This window comes from Archocentrus centrarchus, chromosome 19, assembly GCF_007364275.1.
Source record: "Archocentrus centrarchus isolate MPI-CPG fArcCen1 chromosome 19, fArcCen1, whole genome shotgun sequence".
NCBI lineage: Eukaryota > Metazoa > Chordata > Actinopteri > Cichliformes > Cichlidae > Archocentrus > Archocentrus centrarchus.
In genome coordinates this window covers 29,013,944-29,035,658 of record NC_044364.1, presented here as the reverse complement: position 1 = coordinate 29,035,658, position 21,715 = coordinate 29,013,944, and the positions used below count along the sequence as shown (strand labels likewise).

Below are 21,715 nucleotides of genomic sequence, written 5' to 3'. Positions count from 1 at the left end.
CTTTTCTTATCAGAAAGACTCAGTTCAGTGCATGACAACAAATAAGTGCTTTGTCATGAATTTTGTGATGATTTTATTAAGATGATGATGCTTCTTTGGGCTGCTCCGTTATTTGGAAGGAGATTTTGACACCAGATGCTCTTCCCGGTTCCACCCTCGCAGGGATTTGTCTCCTCCCGGTCTCAATGAGGGATCTTTCACGTGTTAGACGAATGTGTCGACCACTAACACCGCAGAGCCCCTCAGTGATGGATTTTAAATGTAGCATTTAATTTTTTGCTTTTTCTGTTTAAATAAATCAGGCACAGTTTGTGCAGTGCCATAATGTTTGCTTTTATTTTAGTTTTTGTCCTACCACAAATGTTACACTGGCCGATATGATCAGCAAAAACTTGTTTATTCCTAAATAAAATAAAAAAACAAAACCTTTTCATTCAGTTTGGTTTCACTTCAGCAGCCTGTGCCACATAAAACATCTTTGACTACTCAAAACTTAAGGTTTGGTTTAGCTGTAATTGTAGAGCTTTGAATATCAAATTATTTTCATCTCTTTGTTTTTTGGTTTGTTTTTTAACCGTGTCTAGAACATGGAGAAAACAGTGCTGCGGCCCACTGCCTTCAAACCCGTCATTCCCAAGAGCCGGTCCTCGATGCAGTATCTCTCGCCTCGCCATTGTGCCAATGTTCCAGAAAGCCAAAACAACCTGAACCTGCTCAGCCCCACCCACAGAGACATGTCACCCTCCTGCTCTGAGAAGCGCAGCTCCTACAGTGGAGGGCGTAATGCCGCCGGTGGCAGCAACCAGTCCTGCTCGTTGTCCGACTCTGGACGCAACTCCCTCTCCAGCCTACCGCCTTACAGTGCCACCAGCTACAACTTGCAGTCGGGAGAGGCCTCCACCAGCCACTTAGAGCCCATGAAGAGCGCTCCGCCAGTGACTGTACACGGACACTCCAACTCAGACAGCGGGCGCTCCTCCTCCAGTAAGAGCACAGGCTCTGGGTCGATAAGTGGGCGGGGGCAGCCCCTGTCTGACAGCGGCTCCGGTGGGCGTTCTCCTGGCCCCGTGGAAGGTTATGAGGGGGTGGTGAGGGACCTGGAGGACAAACTGAGGGAGAGAGAGCTGGAGCTGCAGCAACTCAGAGACAACCTGGATGACAATGAAGCTGCAATATGTCAGGTGAGACCTCCAAACTTAATGAAAGGCCGTTATACCTAAACTGTAATACATTTGCACTTTGACCTCTCTGCCTCTGGTTGTTCTGTCTAGCAGGTTTATGAGGAGAAGCAGAAGCGCTTTGAGCTGGAGCTGGAGGAGCTGAGGCAGAGCTGTGCCACCAGGATGCAGGTAGCCTCTCAGAAAGCCCAGCGCGCCCAGCAGGTGCTTCAGCTGCAGGTCAGAGTCTCAGACAAATTTAGTGTCGGCTTTTCAAACATAGCAGCCTTTTAAGGGCTTTAAAACTAGCCACAGGGGCTGGTGCTTGTGGATTGGGTGGAGGTTAAAGTGGACTCTCACAGCACTGGGGCTGAACTTCAGTCATTTTTTACAAAAAAAAAAAAAAATTACTATTTGATTTAAAATCTACTGTGACGACAATCAAGATGCAACTTTCAGCTTTAATTTGAGGGGTTTAACAAAAGTATTTCATTTACTGTTTGGGAATTACAGCCATATTTATGAAGAGATGGACTGTTGGATTCAGGCTGCACCCATATACTCATATTAATAAGCTAATGAAGTCACAGAACTAACAAACAAAACTGGAGCAGGTGAAGCAAGAGGTGTTTAAAAACAAGGATCATGTTTCACACTCTGCCAACATCACTGAAATTAATTTAATAAAAAGGCATCACTGGTTCTTCTAAATTATTTTTTTTCTGTCTGTGTCGTGGCTGCAGGTTTTCCAGCTCCAGCAGGAGAAGAAGAAGCTGCAGGAGGACTTCGCCCAGCTTCTGAAGGAGCGGGAGCAGCTCGAGGAGCGCTGCACCTCCTATGAGCATGAGAAGATCCAGATGGGGCCTCGACTCGAGGAGACCAAGTGGGAGGTGAGCAGGTGTTATTCCGCTGAGGGACACTGAAAGATTATTCAGCAAGTACAGTAATGACCACAGTAATTAGGTTTGGGTTGTGAACTGTATTATTGAGCCATTTTATTGATTTTTACCACTTCCCGTCCTTCATTAGACTCCTGATCACTGCCATAAGAACTGTGCAAATTATATCATAACCTTAATTTAGAGCCTCAGTGTAATTGTTCCAACTTGGCTATGAATTTATTTTCTTAGTTAAAATTTTTTTTTCTACTTTTAGTAACAACAAAAAAAAACCTCCCAAAACGAGTTAACTGCAGAAGGAGAAACGGTTCTTCTTTCATCCTTTTAAAAAGTAAATATTGGATAGTTTACGTGAATTATTCTGACTTTCTGTAAAATACAAATCCTAAAGTTCAAAAGTCCACGATTGTGGAACATTTCAGGTTTTCTTCTGCTGTATGCTTGTACTGAAGTTTGGATATAAAATAATTGGCTGCACACACAAATATGAACTTCTCAGTCTGAGTACACTCAGGTCTGATAAGGTCTGTCACCTCTCAGTCAGTTGGTGTCTTCAAAGTGAGTTTGGTGCATCAAGACGGCGATAAAACAGAATCAGTGTGCTACTTAATGAGTTAGTAATTACATGCAATCTGTTTGTGTTAACACGTCGATTAACTGATAAGTAAGTAAAAATCACAAATCAAATTCAATCCAGTCAGAACCTCATAATCTGAAACAGAAATTCCTGCACTAACACTGATGTAGTTCCTGGAGGATGTTAGTCTCTCAGTAACTTTGCTTTTACATGGCCAGTTTGTCTGGCTGCTTCACCCCAGGCAACCTGTGCACTAGACTCAGTCAAAAGTGGCTGCTGCACATATTTGCAATTCAACACAGTCACCAGACTACACCAGACACACACACACACACACACACACACACTGCTCAAAAAATTAAAGGAACTCTTTTTAATCAGAGTTCAGCATCAGTCGTTTAAACCTCTGTGATACTGATGTGGTCAGTAAGTATCAGAGGGGTGTTCATCAGTTTCAGCTGCTTTGCTGTTCATGAAATTACCAACAGGTGCACTAGAGGGGCAACAATGAAACAACCCCCCCAAACAGGAATGGTTTTACAGGTGGAGGACACTCACATTTTTCCCTCCTCATCTCTTCTGTTTTTCACTAGTTCTGCATTTGGCTAGGGTCAGTGTCACTGCTGGTAGCATGAGGTCATACCTGGACCCTACAGAGGCTGCACAGGTAGTCCAGCTCCTCCAGGATGGCACATCAATACGTGCCATTGCCAGAAGGTTTGCTGTGTCTCCCAGCACAGTCTCAGAGCATGGAGGAGACTCCAGGAGACAGGCAGGTACTGTAGGAAAGCTGGACAGGGCTGTAGAAGGACCTTAACCCATCAGCAGGACCAGGATCTGCTCCTTTGTGCAGGAGGAACAGGATGAGCACTGCAGAGCTACAACATGACCTCCAGCAGCCACTGGTGTGAATGTCTCTGACCAAACACTCAGAAACAGACTTCATGAGGGCGGTGTGTCAGTGATGGTGTAGGGAGGCATATCCATGGAGGGACATGCAACCCTCTACTAGACAACAGCACCATGACTGCCATCAGGTATTCCAGTGAAATCCTTGGACCCACTGTCAGACCCTGCACTGGTGCAGTGGGTCCTGGGTTCCTCCTGGCACAAGACAATGCCGACCTCACATGGTGAGAGTATGCAGGCAGTTCCTGGAGGATGAAATCTATATCACTGACTGGCCCCCACACCTGCCTGACCTAAATCCAGTAGAACGCCTCTGAGACATTATGTTTCGGTTTATTCATTGCTGCCAGGTTGGACCTCAGACTGTCCAGGAGCTCAGTGATGCCCTGACCCAGATCTGGGAGGAGATCCCCCAGGACACCATCCGGAGTCTCGTTAGGAGCCCCGACATTGTCAGGCATGCATACAAGAATACAGACTGAGTACTATTTTGAGTTGCTGCAATGAAATTTGGGCAAAATGGACTAAAATGCTGCATCATTCTTTTTCAGTTAGATTTTCAGGGTGGCTTTGAATTCAGTCTTCTGTAGGTTGATAATTTTCATCAAACGATGGGACATCCTTTCATTACCCAGTCCATATCAGTGTGGATATCCAGCATGATTTTTTTTCTCCACTGATGTGTTTTCAAAGTGTTCCTTTAATTTTTTGAGCAGTGTATATTTTTTCCCTTCTAGCTGTAAGAAAGTTGCTGTCGCATTTTTACTGTAGTGTGACCGAGCCATTTTAATCATTCAGTCCAGAGTCTGGTTAGTTTTTTAATAATAAAACAAAATCCTGGCCATTCACTTCTGCCTCATCGAATCTGTAAATGGAGTAAATAAATAAAAGCCATAAAACAACGAGTCAAAGACAAATATGTTTTAACCTGCTCTAAAAATTCTCAGCTCTAAAGCACAACAAATCCTTCAACCATTTTAGCCAGAGTAGCAGTAGGTGGTCTCTTCAGTGAATGTGCCATGCTTGGCAGCCTTCAACACAAAGTGTAGAAGTACAGCATAGACCCAGAACAGGGGGCTCCTGCAAGGAACAGATTAATTCTGCTTGTTGATGATGGCCTGCTGCTTGCTTCATTGACTGAACTTCCCTCCTGAATGCTCCTCTCCTCTCAGGTCTGTCAGAAGTCGGGTGAAATCTCACTGCTGAAGCAGCAGCTGAAGGAGGTGCAAGGTGAGTTAGCTCAGCGTGTGGGGGAGATCGTCTCATTGCGGGGTCAACTCAGAGAGACTCGAGGCGAGCTGACTAACACCCAGGTGCTGCTCCAAGAGGCCCACGGCACCATTCGCACTCGAACCCTGGAGCTGGAGGTGTGTGAAAATGAGCTTCAGCGTCGCAAGAGTGAAGCGGAGCTGCTTAGAGAAAAGGTAGGACGCTTGGAGGTGGAGATGGCTCATCTCAGAGATGCTCTGGCCAATCAAGGCCCAGGAAACAGACAGTGCCAGGTGTTCCAGGAAGCCGAGGAGCAGCTGCTCGCCTACGAGAGTGACGAGGCGAAGGCGCAGCGGCAGAGCAGCACAGAGGCCCTGCAGAGCATGATGGACAGGATGAGATCCGAGCTGGCCTTTGAGCGTCAGAAAGCTGAGCAGCAATTGGGAAGCTTTGAGGAGGAGCGCAGGATATGGCAGGAGGAGAAGGACAAAGTAATCCGCTACCAGAAGCAGCTGCAGCAGAACTATGTGCAGATGTATCGCAGGAACCGAGAGCTGGAGCAGCTCCTGCAGGAGCTCAGTCTGGAACTGGAGAGCAGAGATGATGACGAGGGCAGTGGCAACGAGATCAACTTTGATGAGATTGCTGCAACAGAAATTTGACCCTCGTATCTGTCCTTTTTTTTTTTTTGCACTACTGTCAGCTAATTGTTTTTCCCCCGTTCATGTTCAGACAAGCATAAAAGTGTCTCAGATGTAAAAATGTGGCGTGTAAATCTGGCCCCACTTCAGTTCTGCTTCATTGGTCAGGTCTTCAAGTCTCACCTGAAAAACCGCTGACCTTTAATTAGCTGTTAGCCGTCCACCTCAGTCCTCTGCCCCTCTGTTAATGTCTGTCAGTGCTGACACCCACGACAGTCTGATCCTCTCACAGTTTTCGAAGTTCATGGGAGATGTTGTTTGAGTGAAGTTAGTCACCCACAACCTTTCCCTATCCTCCCCTGTGTTGGTTATAACTCCACCTTTCCTGCTGGCTTTAGCACCACACTCCCACTCTGTTATAAGTCAGCTCTCATTAGTGCAGTTAATTTGGATGGAGCCCACGCTGCTGTCAGCGGACGTGGGATACCACACATTCAGGATGTCATGATGAAGAGTGAATGAATCAGAGCCTGGTGCTAATCTCTGACAGGTCTATGTTGTTGTTTTTCCCAGAACTAGTCAGGCTTTTATGTAAACTGCTTCATGAACATCATGTAAACTGTGAAGCTTTCTCTCCATTTTCACTGGGGTAGAAAAATTTGGATGGAACAAAAAACTAAATCTATACAGATTTTTCTGTAGCCCAAACATGTTCTTTCTGGACCTGTAATATAAGGCCCAGGTATACGAAAACGATGTTTAGGCTTCCTTAAAATGCACTCTAGTTTAAATATTTCAAGTCGACCTTTAAAGCATTTTTCTTCTTTTTGGTCACAATATGCACTTATAATGGTGGATGCTCATTAAACATGGCCAAAGTTTAAAAAAAAAAAATTAGGGCAGCATTTGTGCAAGTAATCCCTGTGAGCCAAATGCTCAGGCTTTTTAAAGTGCATGTCCTTAATATAGTCATTTCTGGTACACATCAGTCCCAGCCACCTGCTGTTCACACCTTCTGTTAGCGAGGGGCAGCCAATCGAAAGATGGCTTGAAGCTGCACCAAGGCCCAGTACAAGATAAAGTAGATTGCACCCACTTAAGACAATGCTCAGTGCCCGAGGAGCAGCTCTCTGCTCGGCATTGCTTAAGATGTTACTGAGTGCATCTTTTACAGAAGCTGCATCAAAAGCACAGAGCCGATGATGAGGATCTGCACAGGAAGTGCAGATCACACAAACCGTCCTGGTCTGATTTGATGGTTTGCAAAGAACGAAGCAAAACCGCGTCAGAGAGGTGACGTCAGACATGCAACCAGTGTATTCCCCAGGGCAGAAGCAGTATGGAGCTGTAATGAGCATAATAGGTTCTCTTTATCCCTGAATGAATGCACAGGGTGGAAGTAATGTCATGAACATCTGTCCAGTCTTAATTGACAGTAATTAAACACCACCACCTGGAACGAATATCACTTTAACACCACTGCACATATCGCTTTGACGCTTGCACACACAAACATCTGTGCCACTGAATTACATTCAAAGTTGAAGGAAACCCCGAATAAAAGGCCTTTTTGGTTTTAAGTTTAATAAATGCATGATTTTTTAAATAAATCAATAGTCCTGTTAATCAAGATTGCAAGATTTTAAATAAAATCATCACAATTGTGGTTTTTGCTTTAATTGAGCAGCCATATTTTGAGGCTCTTGCTTGACTGTGTGTATGTAATGAGTGTGCAGCAGTGCCTCACAAATGAAGTACAAAGGGAGCAGTTAACAGTGCAGATTTGGATCTCCTCAGACATCCACGAATATTAAAGGGAAACTCGTAATGTTACACAGCATATCGTGGCCGTGTTCCCTCCATGATTGCTTTATTTTAAAGTCATAATTGCAGAATCTTGTTCTCTCTGAGAGGAAGTAGATGTTCTGTGTGGGTAAAGCGTTATTAATGTTTCCGTATTACTCATCGCTGACACGGCGAGCTCTTGCACAGAGTGACGTTTTCGTTTAAAGTCAAACTACTTTTCCACCGACTGCTCGTACCACACTGTTCCTCTCTTACTGCTGAGTGACTCATCAGTATCCTCCATTTATTATGTAAATAAACCTCACTTGTCACACGTACACATAAAAGTTTTCTTCCAGAGATGTGTGTTCATCTCACAATCAAAGCATAGCCACTGTGAATAGACCAAAGCAATGCCCCCTCCTATATTTTGCTCCTACAGATATGAAGCCTGTGTAATTAACGTTTTGTGTAGATGTTTGTTTTGGTCCCTCAGTATAATTTTATAATCCACAATATTTGTATGAAGACATTAAATGTATATTTTCATGCTGTACATTTCTTGAACAAACCCACTCTGGTTTTAATTAAAAAAAAGAGGCGAAACTTTAACAGCTGTGTCACTTTTTATTACATCAAGTCTTTCTTTAATATCCAGATGTTCCTGTTGTAAACTCTGGTATTCAGTCAGGACGTGAAACCATTTTATCCAGCCTGGATTTGTTTTTGTTTTTTAATTGTTCACTTTTCTTCGGGTTTACATTAAAGTGATATTTTCTGGTTTGGTGTAACTTTCCAGAAATGCTCCTCACTATCTGCTGCCCACAGAAATATGTTTGACTGGCTCGTGTCTGCCCCCTTCAGGTGGAAATTTTAATTGGAGCCACCTCAGCGTGGACTGCTATTAATATTCATTCCACTGGGGCTTTTAAAGGCACTCAGGCTGCAGTTTGTCTTCAGTTTAAAATTCAGGAGCATAAACCTGCTGATCCATCTTTGAGAGTTTCATGCACTAATGGATGTTGGTACAACATGTAAAGAATGTTCTGGACAGGCACTGGATCCTGGTTGTGAAAAAGTGACAAAAAAGGCAGCGAGAGATTTCATTTGTACACAAATGGGACTTTTTTGTGACGCTGGTTCGGTCGTTTTCTCTTAAATATTAACGTATCTGCTTATTAAGTCCTGCGACGTGCAGTTAGTGTTTCTGATCAGGAAGTGTCCGCGTCATCGCTCCCAACTTTAACCTGAATGGCAAAAATCGTGTACCAGACCTCAGCGGTGTGTGTGCTGCTGCAAGTTTACCTGCCTCCAAGTTAAATCCCAGAGGCTGCTAATCTAAATTCACAAAAAGCATCTCGGAGTCCTTTCAGAGATTTTTTGGGACTTTGACAATAAACTCCATGGGGTCTTTGGCCTTATTGCTGAAGGCTTTTCGGATTATGTCAACCGCATGCTGATGGGTGACCCCTTGCAGGGAGATGCCATCCACGGACAACAACTCAAATCCAGCCTGGGACACAGAAACGGGGTGAGACAGTCAGACATGGTAACAAATTAAATACAAACACACTGAACTACATACACTCATTGGTCACTTCATTAGGTACACCTGTTTAACTGCTTGTTAATGCAAACATCCAATCAGCCAATGAAATGGCAGCAACTCGGTGCATTTAAGCAAGATGATCTGCTGAAGTTCAAACTGAGCATCAGGATGGGGAAGAATGTGGCAGGGTTGTCGGTGCCAGACTGGCTGGTCAAAGCATTTCAGGCACTGCTGGGATTTTCTCACACAGGGTTCACATCTGTAGGGTTCACAGAGAATGGTCCAAAACAGAGAATATCCTCTGGGAGAAGGTGCCTTGTTGATGTCAGAGGAGAATGGCCAGACTGCTTCGAGCTGACAGGAAGGCAGCAGGAAGTCAAAGAACCGCTCAATAAAACCAAGATAAATGCTCAACGTGCCGATTCTGACCCCACCATCTGAATGTCACAGCAGAAATCAAGACTCATCAGGCCACATTTTTCTACACACCATGAAAGCACGGATCCATCCTGCCTCGTATCAATGATTCAGACTTGTGGTGCTGTAACGGTGTGAGGGATATTTTCTTTGTACACCGCGGGTCCCTTGGTGCCAAGTGAGCATCATTTAAAGGCAGCTTACAGCTTACTTGAGTATTGTTGCTGACCATGTCCAGCCCATCATCTGATGGCTCCTTCCAACAGGAAAATCATGTCACTAGCAAGGTTTAACTAATGAAGTGTCCAGTGAGTGTATACTGAATTGCCTTGTTGAAGAATTAAGTATTAAGCCCCTCAAATCTTCCTCAATGTTCTCCTAAGGCTTAGCAATCAATACACAAAAGAAATGAACATATAACTGATGCATATGAAAACACGCTTTACATTTTCTTCAAAAAAAAGTTATGGTTACTTATCAAGTCTTTTAGGTTTTCTTCACAAAGTGAAATATTTAAATTTGCTTCTCAAATTTATTTATAAATATAAAAAAATTTTACACTGCTAGAAAGCATAAAATGTTATTTTTCCTTCCTGGTACTTTGGACCGTGATCATAGAAATATTAAAAACAGCTCAAGTTTTAGACTATGCAAACAAAAAGGTCCGTGTTTGTGAACTTCAAGGTACCTTGAGCACGTCGCAGGTGGAGGCAGCTCCTCCAGGAAAGATCTTCTCGATCTTCACCACTGGCTGAACCTTCGACTCCATCCCACCAGATATACTGATACCTGCAGCGCCACAGCAACACACGTTACAGGTGTACCTGTCATATTTCATCTAAACACAGGAAGTAAATACAGACATTTATTTATTCTCAGATTTTTGTGTGTTTGTATTTTGCAGTATTACAGTGCATGACCATGAGCTTCCATACTACAAGACGGGCATCAAGGAGCACATCACATTTATGCACATCAGGGGTGTGAGGTGCAACACAATGTGTGTGGAAACCTGTGAAACATTTAGAAACTGGCCATTTTCCGTATAAATGAAGATGGGTTCACTAACTGCAGGGATTTCCTGCCTCGCATGTTTTCACTCAGTTGTTTTTCTATGTGATAAAATTTGCAGTTGAGCTGCTGTTTTGTTTTCACTGTGAAATCTGGGAGCTGAGTGCACTCAACTTTTACAGTCATCTGTAAATGGCAGGAGGAGAAGACCGCATGTCATTTATCTGTTGTCACTTTGTAATGGACAGCACATCAAGTGTGTAATGGTGGGAGGCTGGGCGATGCCTCACATGACCAGCCTCTCTGGACATGTACCATTATTCTGCCATTTCAGGTTGACTCTGGGAAACCACTGCAGCTACACAAAGCAAAAAAAGATGAAACTAAATAAAGTCACTTACCCAGTGACTGTTTGGTCTTGGAAATGCTGACAGTCCGGAGCTCATACTCCTGCTCGGAGTTGGTGCCATTGAGCCTGTCCTCAGAGGAAGCCTGATGGCCGTTCACCTGTTCAGGCCCCACTCGCAGATTTGACCCAAACACCTGCGACAACAGAGGGCGATTCCAACGAGCAGCACTCTGCAGTGTGAACAGGGCTTCTTTACTCCTGCCTCCACTTTTCTCCCGTTTGCCTTTAGAGTGACCGTTTCTAAAAGACGGCCGTCCCCTTTCCGAGTTCAGATCTCCCTTGTCGGAAGCAGAGTGCAGCGAGACCTCATCAAAGTGGACGGAGCGAATCGTGCCGATGTCCGTCCGGAGAGGAGGCCTGGAGTCACTGCTGCGGGCCAGCAGCCAGTTGGGGAGCATCGGGCTGGCAGCTGGGGGATGTTTGAGGTCTTGGGACTCTGTGTTACATCCATCCACAGGTATGTCCAGCAGAGGCGTGAAGGACCTGGAGGTCTGGGGCCTCTCTCTGGATGCCCGGGGCCCAGTCAGGCTGAGCTTCTCCAGCTCCTCCAGCAGGTGGCTCTCCTTCTCCACCTCCTCAGCACTGTGGAGCTCAAAGCCTCCCCGGTAATCTGGAAGGAGGAGAAACATTGTAACGGGAATTATTTTCAAGTTCTATGCACTTTGGCTTCAGGCTGAGGTTTAAAATGTTTCACAGCTGAATGAAAAGTATGGAAGTCCATTTCTGCCATTAAAAAAAATAAAGATGAAAAACTTAAGTATTATTAAAAAAAAGTTATTTATAGCATTTATGAATATCCACAAGTTGAACCACGTAGAGTTTTTTTTTTTCAAGCTCTTTCTTTATTTTGTGATCATGTTTTTATTGTGAACCCTTTTGGACACAATGACACTGAAATGAAAATGTGATGTCATGACAGGCGTACTCATAAAACTGGCATACTGAAATCACACGCGTCTATCAGTATATGTTTGTCTTGGGTATTTTTTACCATGCCAAAATGTATTTAATCCTCTTTTCCTGACAAAAATGTGCTTCCAGAAAAACTGGATCTCCCCCAGATTTAGGGCAAACCCTACAATAGACTTTATACCTGTGGGATGTGGGACATTGTCACGATATGTGAGAAAGGGAGACGAGGGATAAAAATGCTGTGGGATCACTGGTTACCATAAAACATTATGAATATGTAGAGGCTCCCTGGTATGTCCTCAGAAACTAAAAAAAAAACTTCACAACAGTAAAAAGGTTTCACAATAGCACCAGCTAACACTCCTGGTCACGCCCCTCCTGTAGTAGATCTACGCCTCACCCCGGGGGTCACCCCACAGGTCGAGAACCAATGCTTGAAGGAAGGACAAATTCAGCCTTAGAAAAATTAGACCAAGATAAAGCCAACATTTCTCCAAGATAGTTCCTACAAAGAGTTAAAATATTGTAGTGGAGGCGCTGACCTGGGATGGGAGTGATGAGGCGCCGTCTGGGTGCTCGACCAGAAATGGGAGAGCGAAGAGGAGGAGTGCGGACTACAACACAAAGATGAGTGAAACACAGATTTACAGAAAGGTGGTAAAAGGTGTGAGAACAAAGAGTAAAATAATCATATTTCACAGCACAGAGAATTTCAGGGCCTAATCAGCCCGACTCTGATGGTGCTCATCATCATCATCAAACAATTCTCGTACACACCTGAGCGATACTTGAGAATATCATAGGCTTCGGCTTCAACAGCAGTCACCATGTTATTGAAGACACTCAGATCAGAAGGAAGAAGCAGCATTCTGAGAAACGTGAAGAAAATATGCTGAGTCATTGTTGTTACTGTGTTACAGAGCAAAAACAGTTTGAGATCTTATCCTGAAAAATCCTTAACCTCTGTTTCCCTGACTGGATTTCCACACTGCTGATCATGTGGTGGATAAAAATCTTTGAGTTTATTTATGAGCACGCATGAAGACCCCCACCCCATTAGCGCCTGTTAGCACATGATCTCACAGCCTTATGATTATCACCAATTATAGATCAGATTTTAGCTCCATCATTGTCCTCACCTGACTTCTCTGAGCAGCAGCAGCTTTTCAGGGCGGTCCAGCACAACCAGCAGGTGGCGTATCAGATGTTCCACCGAACGCTCTGCGACATACTGTGAGAGTAAATCAGTTTAGTAAGCATTTGGAAAATACAGCTTTAATAATTACTTACATTTAAAAGTGTCAAAATAAAAGGAACAGTCCAAAAAGCCTGTTCTTATTCCCAGGGTATCAAATAACTAGAGTTTTGTCAAAGTTGCTGGCGTGGCACAACTTTGACGTGTCAGACGTGTCCTTTGGCACCTGTGCCCTGACGTACCAGGTTATGACATCAGTGTGTCCTAAACAGATGAAAATGTTCTCCTGGCTGCCAAACCTACGACCTCTGCCACCACCACTGCATCAGCTAAGCAGCACAGACTTTGTAGGACCTAAAATCTCTCAACAGCCAAAACTGCCAGTAAATCGAGACGCTGATGCACAAAGACGCCTTGGGCCTTTTTGTTCTTACTGCCATACGTATATCAGTGAATGAGAAACTTTGTAATACAACAGCGTCATGCTTGGTACCTACAATCTGCATATTAGCATGCCCACAATTCATCCTACATATATGGAAACATAGTTACCTGGATCATGACAGCTTCTAAAATGTTCCATGAAATGGATGATGGTAAAAGACAGCCTGCCTTTCTCATATGTGTACTGACGGGCTGAGGTAGTTTGAAATTTGGTACAAACAAATTCATCTAAGGAATTATTGATGAATCCTGGATTTATTTGGCAAACATTCAAACGTACATTTTAAGCAGCATTTGACAAAAAGGTGTTTATTACTCCCTGGGATGGGAACATGTTGCTACTGAGGTCAACACAAACATTACAGTCTCTGAGTCTGCCTGCAGTTTGAACTCCAGGTCCTACCCTTCGGCACGTCTTCATCACAGCAGCCACCTCCTCCTCAGTCAGCAGTCTGCGGGCCATGCCCTCCACCACTCCGAGCATGTCTGAATTTGGCATCTCACCAGGCTGTCCTCCATCTGAAAACACTGCACAGTGGAATCAGTGTTTAGTTGTGCTGTGTGTGTCTAGTTTAATGGTGCCTTTAACACAGCCTCCACAGATCTTTGCATTGGTTTGGAGCTGCTGCTCTCCATCACCCATTGAGTGCAGTAAAGCTGATGTGGAAGATATTTAATGTTTTTAAAGGTAAGAAATTAATCAATCCTTCATCTGAGCCACAGAGCTCCACTGCTTATAAAAATACCATTAAAACCAACCAACGCAACGCCGTCAGTCATTTTTCACTGCGATGAACTTACACTCATTGTTGTACATAACCCCATCCCACATGCATCATCCTAATAACAAATAATGTGCAAAATAACTACAGTATGGAGCTTTACCTTTCAGTGCCACAAGTTTGGTTGTTAGCAAGATTATTCAAAAAGATGCAAGGCAACGTGTGGATGGAAATTATTGTAAAGGTAAAAATCACAAATTAATCTGGATCCAAGGACTTGATTCACGTGTGATACAGAGGAATGTTCAGCCTCAGCAGATATCTATATCTGCTCTCTGTGCTTCCTGCTATTTCTCTGTTGCTGTTTTCATTTCAGAAGAGGTGAAGTTTTCCAGACAGGGACCTGCTCCAGCATCTCTGCAGGCCACACATCTCATTTGCTGTTTATTATAAGATGAATGTCAGTGTGGGATTGAGAAGAAAGCCAGCTACCTTTCCAGGCTTTGTCCTTTGATGGGGACTTTGAGCGCCCTCTGGAAGTGTCTCTCTTCCGCACCCCCTTAAACAGCAAGTTAACGAAGGTCTTCGAGCGCTGCAAGGTGCTCTTCTCTTCTGGGTCCTTCCCTTTCTGCTTCTTCTCTTTTTTCTGCTTGATCTCTATGATGGGATGGTAACAGCAAGTCATTTACTGTAGCATTTAACATTTCATCTTGATATATTTCACTTTGATTCACTTTCACCTGCCACAGTGACTTGGCTCTGCGACCTGGTGATGGGTCGGCTCGGCCTGCTGAGAGCCAGCAGCACGGCAGTTTTGGGTGACTCTCTCTTTGCTTTGCCCTCGTCTCCACGAATCACCGTGTCTTTGAGCAGAGTGGTCAGTCCCAGGCTGCGCGTGGTGTCCGTACCGGATCTCAGAGAAGGTAGATCCGTTTGAATGGCAGTCTCCGTCTGCTCTGACTCAGACCTGAACATAAAAACTATCTACATCAAGCCTGTAGAAGAACTTTAGCTCGAGTGTTTGTTAGTAAGATGAATGTGGGGAAACAAACCAGACCCAGACCTCTGGTCCTCAGTAGAGATGCATACATCCACCATATCAGAACCGAAAGGCAGGCTGGGTGGGAACATGACCTGCGACAGGCCGCTCAGAGAGCTCACCGGAGTCCCAGATGACAGAGAGGAGGCTGAAGAGGATTCTGAACCCTGGGAGGAAGATTTCTGAGTACCATTGGCCACTGAGAAGGATAAACAGACAAAGAAATTCACTCTCACTAAACAGAACAGAGAACTGCAGCTTTTACATTAAATGGTGTCACCACTTTAGAAGAAAAAAAAAAACATACATTTATTAAGCCATCTGTATTCTGCTACCATCTCCTTATAAGCAGGGTACCGTCCCGCTTCCTGTGAAGATACGATCACAGATATGCAAATGAGATACAGCAGGGACACTTTTACAGGATCACTATATTTGATAAAGTGTAACCTGAGAACCACACACTCAAAAACCTACACAAGGAACACCTTTCCTTTCCAGACGTTCTACTAATCTCTGATAGTTGGGATGCTTTCTGGCTCCAGGATCTGTTTCAGTTACCAAAGCAAAGGATCCCCCCAAAACAAAAAGTTACACAAAACACTGGCTCTATGCTTCGATCAGCACCCGATCCCGGCTGCCTGGTGAATAATGCACACGGCCTGGCTATTTTTCACAGCGCGAAACCCAAGCTCCGGCTGGTGAAGTGAGCGAAGAATATTATGACTGCATGCCAGCTGTTGCTCTGCAGCACTAACTGCTACTACAGCCACTGCGCAGCGACCTCGTGTAGTTTGTGTTTGTGAGAGGATTTGAGATGAAAGCTAGGTAACAGGTCAGAAAGGTAATGAATGTCGGACCATCTGAATGAGGCTTTAATGAAAGAGCCAACACACTTTCTAGTAACAAAGAGCCGATGTGGAACACAATGCAGCCTCTTTAGCTTGTTGTTAAGATTTCATTTAGCAGCAAGGTTTACTTCTTCTATCACAATGTCCACTCAGGTTTCACTCATGGTTACAGTGGGAAATGAGAATCACATTAAGTGTCAGGCATATGGTTTATTGATCTATTTGAAACAAAATGTATGTCTCAGAGCATTTCCTGCTCACTTTAAGACTGGGCTCAAAGAAACGCAGTGTTTGTGTTTCTGTGTGTAGCTACAGTTCAGCCACTTTCTGAACCTCAGTTCACTGATTATGAGCCCAGAATGAAGCCATGTCAGGCTAACGTCAGGGTTAACCCCGGATGTTCAGTACTAATGAAGTGTTTCACTTCCTATCAGGGTATATCACCACGGTAACTTATGCTGCAAACCTAACCTGCTCTGGAGCATGCTCTGTTCTCAATTAGAGATCAACGGGTTTGAAATCATCGCCTAATGACCAATCAGTTCTCCGGAAAATAGCATCACCATACCTGAAAGATCCCTCAGACCTCTATGTGTGGAGGTTTTTTAATAGCATCTAAAGTCTTTGAGTTTCCCTGATAAAAAGGATTGTGTTCATTTTCAGTTAAAACAAACAAAAATACTGTTAGAGCTTAAACGGGCAGTAGGGTTTACCTATTCCTCCTCTGTGCACTTTATCAAGCTAAACTGTTTTGGTGTGAGTTGCCAATTTTGGGAAAAATCATCTGTAAAGACATCTGATTATGATGATGTCTTGATTATAATGGAGCTCACTTTGTGAATTTTTGAGTGTCCAGAGGACTATGAAGGAAGTTCATCACAGCCAGACTTGCATTAGGTGGCTCGACCACACCTAAAGCCCCATTTCCAGATCTTCTGTGCCAACACCAAACAGCTCATTCTGCTATCGCCTCTTGTTTGGTGTCGTTTGCTGGATTGGATCATTGCTGGTTGTAGAATGGGATACCATCCCACAGCAGTGTGTGACCAGGCTGGTGACCAGTGTGAGGAGGAGGTGCCAGGCTGTTGTGGCTGTGTGTGAGTCCTCTCTTTTTTTAAATGAATAAACTGTTAAATTGACAATATGTCTTGTTTTTTCAGACTTCAAACTTCCAATCCATGAATGGCACCAAACAGGAGTCAATATCAGAATCAGCTGTTTGGCGTTGGCAGAGAAGATCTGGCAAGTTTTTCATGGGTGCAGCCCACATACTCAACTCTTTTGAAGCATTATTACAACCAATAATAACCAAACATACATTTCTTTACTTCTTGTGCCAAGTTTATATTGCACTTTAAAATAGTGCAGAAAAAAATTTATAAAAATCAATGAAAACGTCGCACTTCTCGATGATTTTAAACTCAGAACATAACCTGCGAAAAAAGAGAGCCATTTTTTGACACAGAAAACTCTGACTTTAAGCTCAGTATAGTTCAATAAGCCATTAATCGCACTTCCTAATACACCCCTCAGGTCAGAAGTTCTGAAAAAGGTTTTGGCAGTTTGAGCACCACGAGATATGTGCCATCTACTTCCATCATATCTGCAGCTGATGTCTCTAAAACAGGACATGCCAAAACTATATAGAGAGGAAAATATGCAAATCTGATTTGGGGTGAACTGTTCCTTTAAGATTTTACATTTTATTTTACTACGTCACTGTTTCAGTCAGAATAATTCCTGAAAAACCTTTGAGATTATGAGCAAATGCAGAGTGTTTTTCTTTAAAGAAAAGATTTAGACTCCCTGATGTTGCTGTGACGGTGCATAAATAATTCTTGAATTTAGGATTATATTAATTGTTTGTGAGCAAGATTAAAAACAAAAATATTTTCAGGGGCTCTGATGTTCTGTGCATTTGTTAACGCATTCTGCACTAGACATGGAGACACATCACCGCTCTCACCTTGATGGTCAGCATGACGTGTGTGTGACTCTTCAGCACCTCGACAGCACTGCTGTGGCTGATGTCCTCAAAGCTCACTCCATTGGCAGCCAGGATCTGGTCCCCCATCTTAATTCCATTTTGCTCAGCCAGGCCACCCGGATCCAGCCTGGGACAACGAGACAAGAAGGAGCTGAAACAATGAACGATTTCAGTATTTTGAAGCTAAAATACCAAATACATATTAGAGCAAACAAATGAGATTTTAAACTAATTTAAAGTTTGTTGCTGCTTTTTGTCAGGATTTGGACACTGAAAGACTTGACTCATGTACCAAAGTACATGATTCAACAATAAAAATCATAGTTTCTTGTAGTCTTATATATTTGCGAGCGACACAGCGACTTTTTATTGACTAAATGAACAGAAAGAAAAACATCAAAGGAACCACCTACAATCTAAAGGAGTGTAAGTCGCAGACATGTTTTACACCTATTTTCTTCCTTTGTAATTCTATTTAAATGAACATGAGCTTCTTTCTTTCTCTAGCAGATGCACCTACTTGGAGACATAGATGCCCAGACCAAACTCTTTCCCCCCGCGGATGTTGAAACCCAGGCAGTAGTCATCGGAGGTGGTGTAGAGGTGGACAATCCTTTGCAGGGCGCTGCCTGAGCTGGCCTCAGAAGGCGTCTGCCCGCTCTCCTCCACCACCATACGCCTGTGAATCAGGTCCACCCTGAAAAATGAATAGCACACCTCTCTCTTCATCACCAGGGAAAAATAATAGTACTTAAATCAAATACATATGAATAGGAATACTGCTTTATTACCAGGTAGTTTTCTCCTTGGAGTAGCGGATACCGGGGACTTTGCCAACACGTCTCACCACCATCCTCAGCCTGTTGTTACCAGTCAGCACCTTCACAGCGCTGCTCATGGTGATGCTCTCCAGGCTGATGCCATTCACCTCCACCAGTTTATCACCTACGAGCAGGCCCGCTGCCTCTGCAAACAAGCACACAAACGGAGAAGTGACACACATGTGCACATTAAACAGCAAATGTCCCATTTGTGTGCGGTCAAATCTGTGGCTGCATCTCTTTATTTCCACACAGAATAAATTCATCTCACCTGCTGCACTGTTGTCCTCCACCTTACTGACAAAGATGCTGAGGCCATGTTCTGAGCCTCCACGCACACTGAATCCGAGCTTGCCGTCCATGCTCTTATCCACTGTGATTGTATGGAGGTCTTCACTATCATCGCCACCTACAGACATTTAAAGTCAAAACGTTTCGCTAATTGTGGTGAACATTTCAACAGGGTTAAACTCCTCAGGAGCTGAAAATTATAGGAAGGAAACAAAACATTGTTGCCAAGTTTTCAGGAATAAAATGTTCCACAAATGATGCTACGAATAAGACATGAATAATAAACTTTCCAGCTCCAAGTATGAGAACAAACTCATTTATCATAACATTTTAGAAACGCTTCATTGGAAAGTAAAATGAACAGTTTATTCATTTATTACAGAATTATGTTTCATATTGTGTAAATCTCTTTAAGGATACATTATCTCATTAAGCATGCGCTAATTACAAAAGATTACAACACTTTATTTCTTTCTATTAATATAAAATAAGACACACTATGGAAGCAAAATAGCCCCAAATCTTACCCCTGGCCTGCACTGCCTGTATTGTCTTGCTTTAATTATCAATGAAGGAACTGTGTTTAGTCTTTGTTGTAATTGTAGGCTTGGCTATAAACGTGTTACGGATTCATGCTGTGAGTTTTATGCCTTGTTTACTGCATTGACAGCAGAGTACTAAAACCATTTGTCTGCTCCCTGTAACTAATATTAAGCATTATAATCTGCACTACACTAGCAGCCAGCTCAACCACTCCTTACCATCCACAGGAGAGTTGATGAGGATGACCCGACCCATGGGTGACGAGGATCGGATTCCACGCTGGCGCTGCTCCTTCTTCCGTAAGAGGTTGCGTGTAGCCGTGTGTGACCCTTGGTTTCCTGGGGTCTTCTCCCTGCGGGACGGGTCTGACGAGTGAGCCATGGGTTTGGCGGGGTCTCCTTTCACACACACTCAGCTCCACGCAGAGGAGTCTACAAGAGCACAGAGCAGAGGGATTGCCCTGTATTCCCAATATGGTGAAACTGTATTATGCTCGCATTTTGGAGAATTTTAAAATCACATGCGTGGGTAGAGGCGTGGACTGGATTTTACTCACTGATGGCGGCTGTTTTGCCACATGATAACAGAGACTTTTGCTTCCTGGAGTCACAATCTGGCCCATTCCTCCCCATGTTGCATCACTCTCACCTTTCTGAGTCACAGAGCCAAATCAGTAGTGAGTGAATAAATAAAACAATGATACACAAACAGCATAATGCACTGGGATGTTAAAAAAAAAAAAAAGACAAGCACAGGGAGCTACTAAATTGTTTCTAAATCAACTCACAAAAGACTCACTCTTAGCTATTCTTACTGCAGCAGGTGAGGTAAGAAATAGGATTTAATTGGTTTATTTAAGTCCTGTCTGACCCACTTAAGAGTCACGAAGTCACATGGTGTTGATGCCATGGTTACATGTCACTAAGAGTGACCACATGTTGTCACCTCGGGGTTCCCCCGAGAGCCTCACGTAGCTTCAGCACCCGGGACAGCGACGCTAAATTGCGTCAAAAGTTGCGAGAGCATCAAAAGGCCAAATTTAACTTTTGTATATACTGAAATAACTGAGAATACATTTAATAAACTTGTTTGATTTTCATCTTAATTTAACCCAGCGTCTATAGTATCTTAAACCTCCGAAATACGTTCATTTTTTACAGTGGTGTCTAAGATAACAAAGACACATAAACAAATACTTACCACACATTTTGCGTTTCACGCTTTGAGCACCGTTGACAGTACCACAGCTCTTCTAATGTTTTCTGCTTAAATACCGGACACCATGAGGTTTCCGCTCTATCCCTTATATTCATCCCACACTCTTTAAATAAACAAAACTAACGCTGCTGGTTCGCATACCTGAGTCCGTGTTTGCGTGAAATGACTCAACGCACCTGGCTGAGACATTTCTGGCGTAAACAAAACCCCGCCCCCACATCCCGGCCATTGGCTGGATTGTGTTCAATAGCGTATGCTTGATTGGACGTCTGACATCTCAATCAACTGACAGTGTATAACAGCTAAAATAGCTATACTCCTAAAACACAGCTGCAAAGGTAACGCAATAAAACTGAATTCGGGGCAACAAAACTGCGACAATTCAAATGAAAGCTAGAATTATTAAAGAAAAAGCTATTCTAATCATCTCAATCTACTCGAAGCACTGTTTATATTTATTTATTGTCCATATTTTACTGTTTTACTTTGCTTTGCTTTGGTTTTCAGCCTCCACAGTAGTGATACAGACATGAAGAAGCAAACACAACAGTAACACAACCAGGCAAAACAAAAACTCTCAGATTGCTACAGTAAGATGGTGATTATATGTGTGAGATCCTAAATAACAAAATGTAAATACAAACACCAATAAAATAACAATTACACTTGCATTAATAATATACTGACTTTTAATTTAATTTAATTCATTTTTTAAAGGCTTCAGTACCACTGCCTGAGTCAGGGGCCCAGCTATATACTTTCTGAGGTGTATGCTTACACACGCACGCACACACACGCACGCACGCACGCACGCACGCACGCACACACACACACACACACACACACACACACACACAACGCACCCTCTCAGGGTTTACTGTGTTCATGTGTGCAGATCTCACTTACTTGTATAAACTTCTTGTCGCGCTTTTTTAGGTATTCGGTTACATGTCTGTCCTGACTGAAGCCGTTATAATGATGTAAATTAATCTTTTATTAATGGTGATATCGCGAATCTTAAATGTGGATGATTTTGTTTAATTTAGAGACTAAATCCGAAATGTGTGGACACAGGCTCTTAGGAGGCTCATTCTATAATGCACTTGGAGGATAACAGAGCTTTTTAGGT

The 21,715-nt window shown here is 43.4% G+C and overlaps 2 protein-coding genes across 8 annotated transcripts in view; one reads left to right on the top strand and one right to left on the bottom strand.

The window, feature by feature from the left end:
- The window catches only part of LOC115798361 (leucine zipper putative tumor suppressor 2 homolog), a 50,028-nt gene extending 42,246 nt beyond the window's left edge, over positions 1-7,782 (top strand). For 4 of the 7 annotated variants that reach the window (XM_030755189.1, XM_030755191.1, XM_030755190.1 and 1 more), the window contains 4 exons: positions 585-1,181; positions 1,272-1,397; positions 1,901-2,047; positions 4,715-7,782. In XM_030755189.1, coding sequence (XP_030611049.1) covers positions 585-1,181; positions 1,272-1,397; positions 1,901-2,047; positions 4,715-5,413 — 1,569 coding nt within the window. In that variant the 3' untranslated portion in view covers positions 5,414-7,782. The remainder of the gene's footprint in view (positions 1-584; positions 1,182-1,271; positions 1,398-1,900; positions 2,048-4,714) is intronic. The other 3 variants (XM_030755195.1, XM_030755193.1, XM_030755194.1) reach the window with 3 other exon arrangements.
- A 24-nt stretch (positions 7,783-7,806) lies between these two features.
- Positions 7,807-20,738, bottom strand: LOC115798359 (PDZ domain-containing protein 7-like). Its single transcript, XM_030755188.1, has 18 exons — positions 20,569-20,738; positions 19,925-20,020; positions 19,587-19,799; positions 18,806-18,943; positions 18,505-18,679; positions 18,234-18,410; positions 17,693-17,840; positions 15,183-15,243; positions 14,900-15,074; positions 14,577-14,803; positions 14,329-14,493; positions 13,518-13,642; positions 12,615-12,706; positions 12,253-12,344; positions 12,018-12,089; positions 10,556-11,173; positions 9,832-9,932; positions 7,807-8,690 (listed from the first exon to the last, which is right to left on the bottom strand). Exons 3-18 carry the CDS (start codon positions 19,747-19,749, stop codon positions 8,547-8,549), a joined length of 2,673 nt encoding a protein of 890 aa, XP_030611048.1. The 5' UTR covers positions 19,750-19,799; positions 19,925-20,020; positions 20,569-20,738; the 3' UTR covers positions 7,807-8,546.
- Positions 20,739-21,715: the final 977 nt, after the last annotated feature.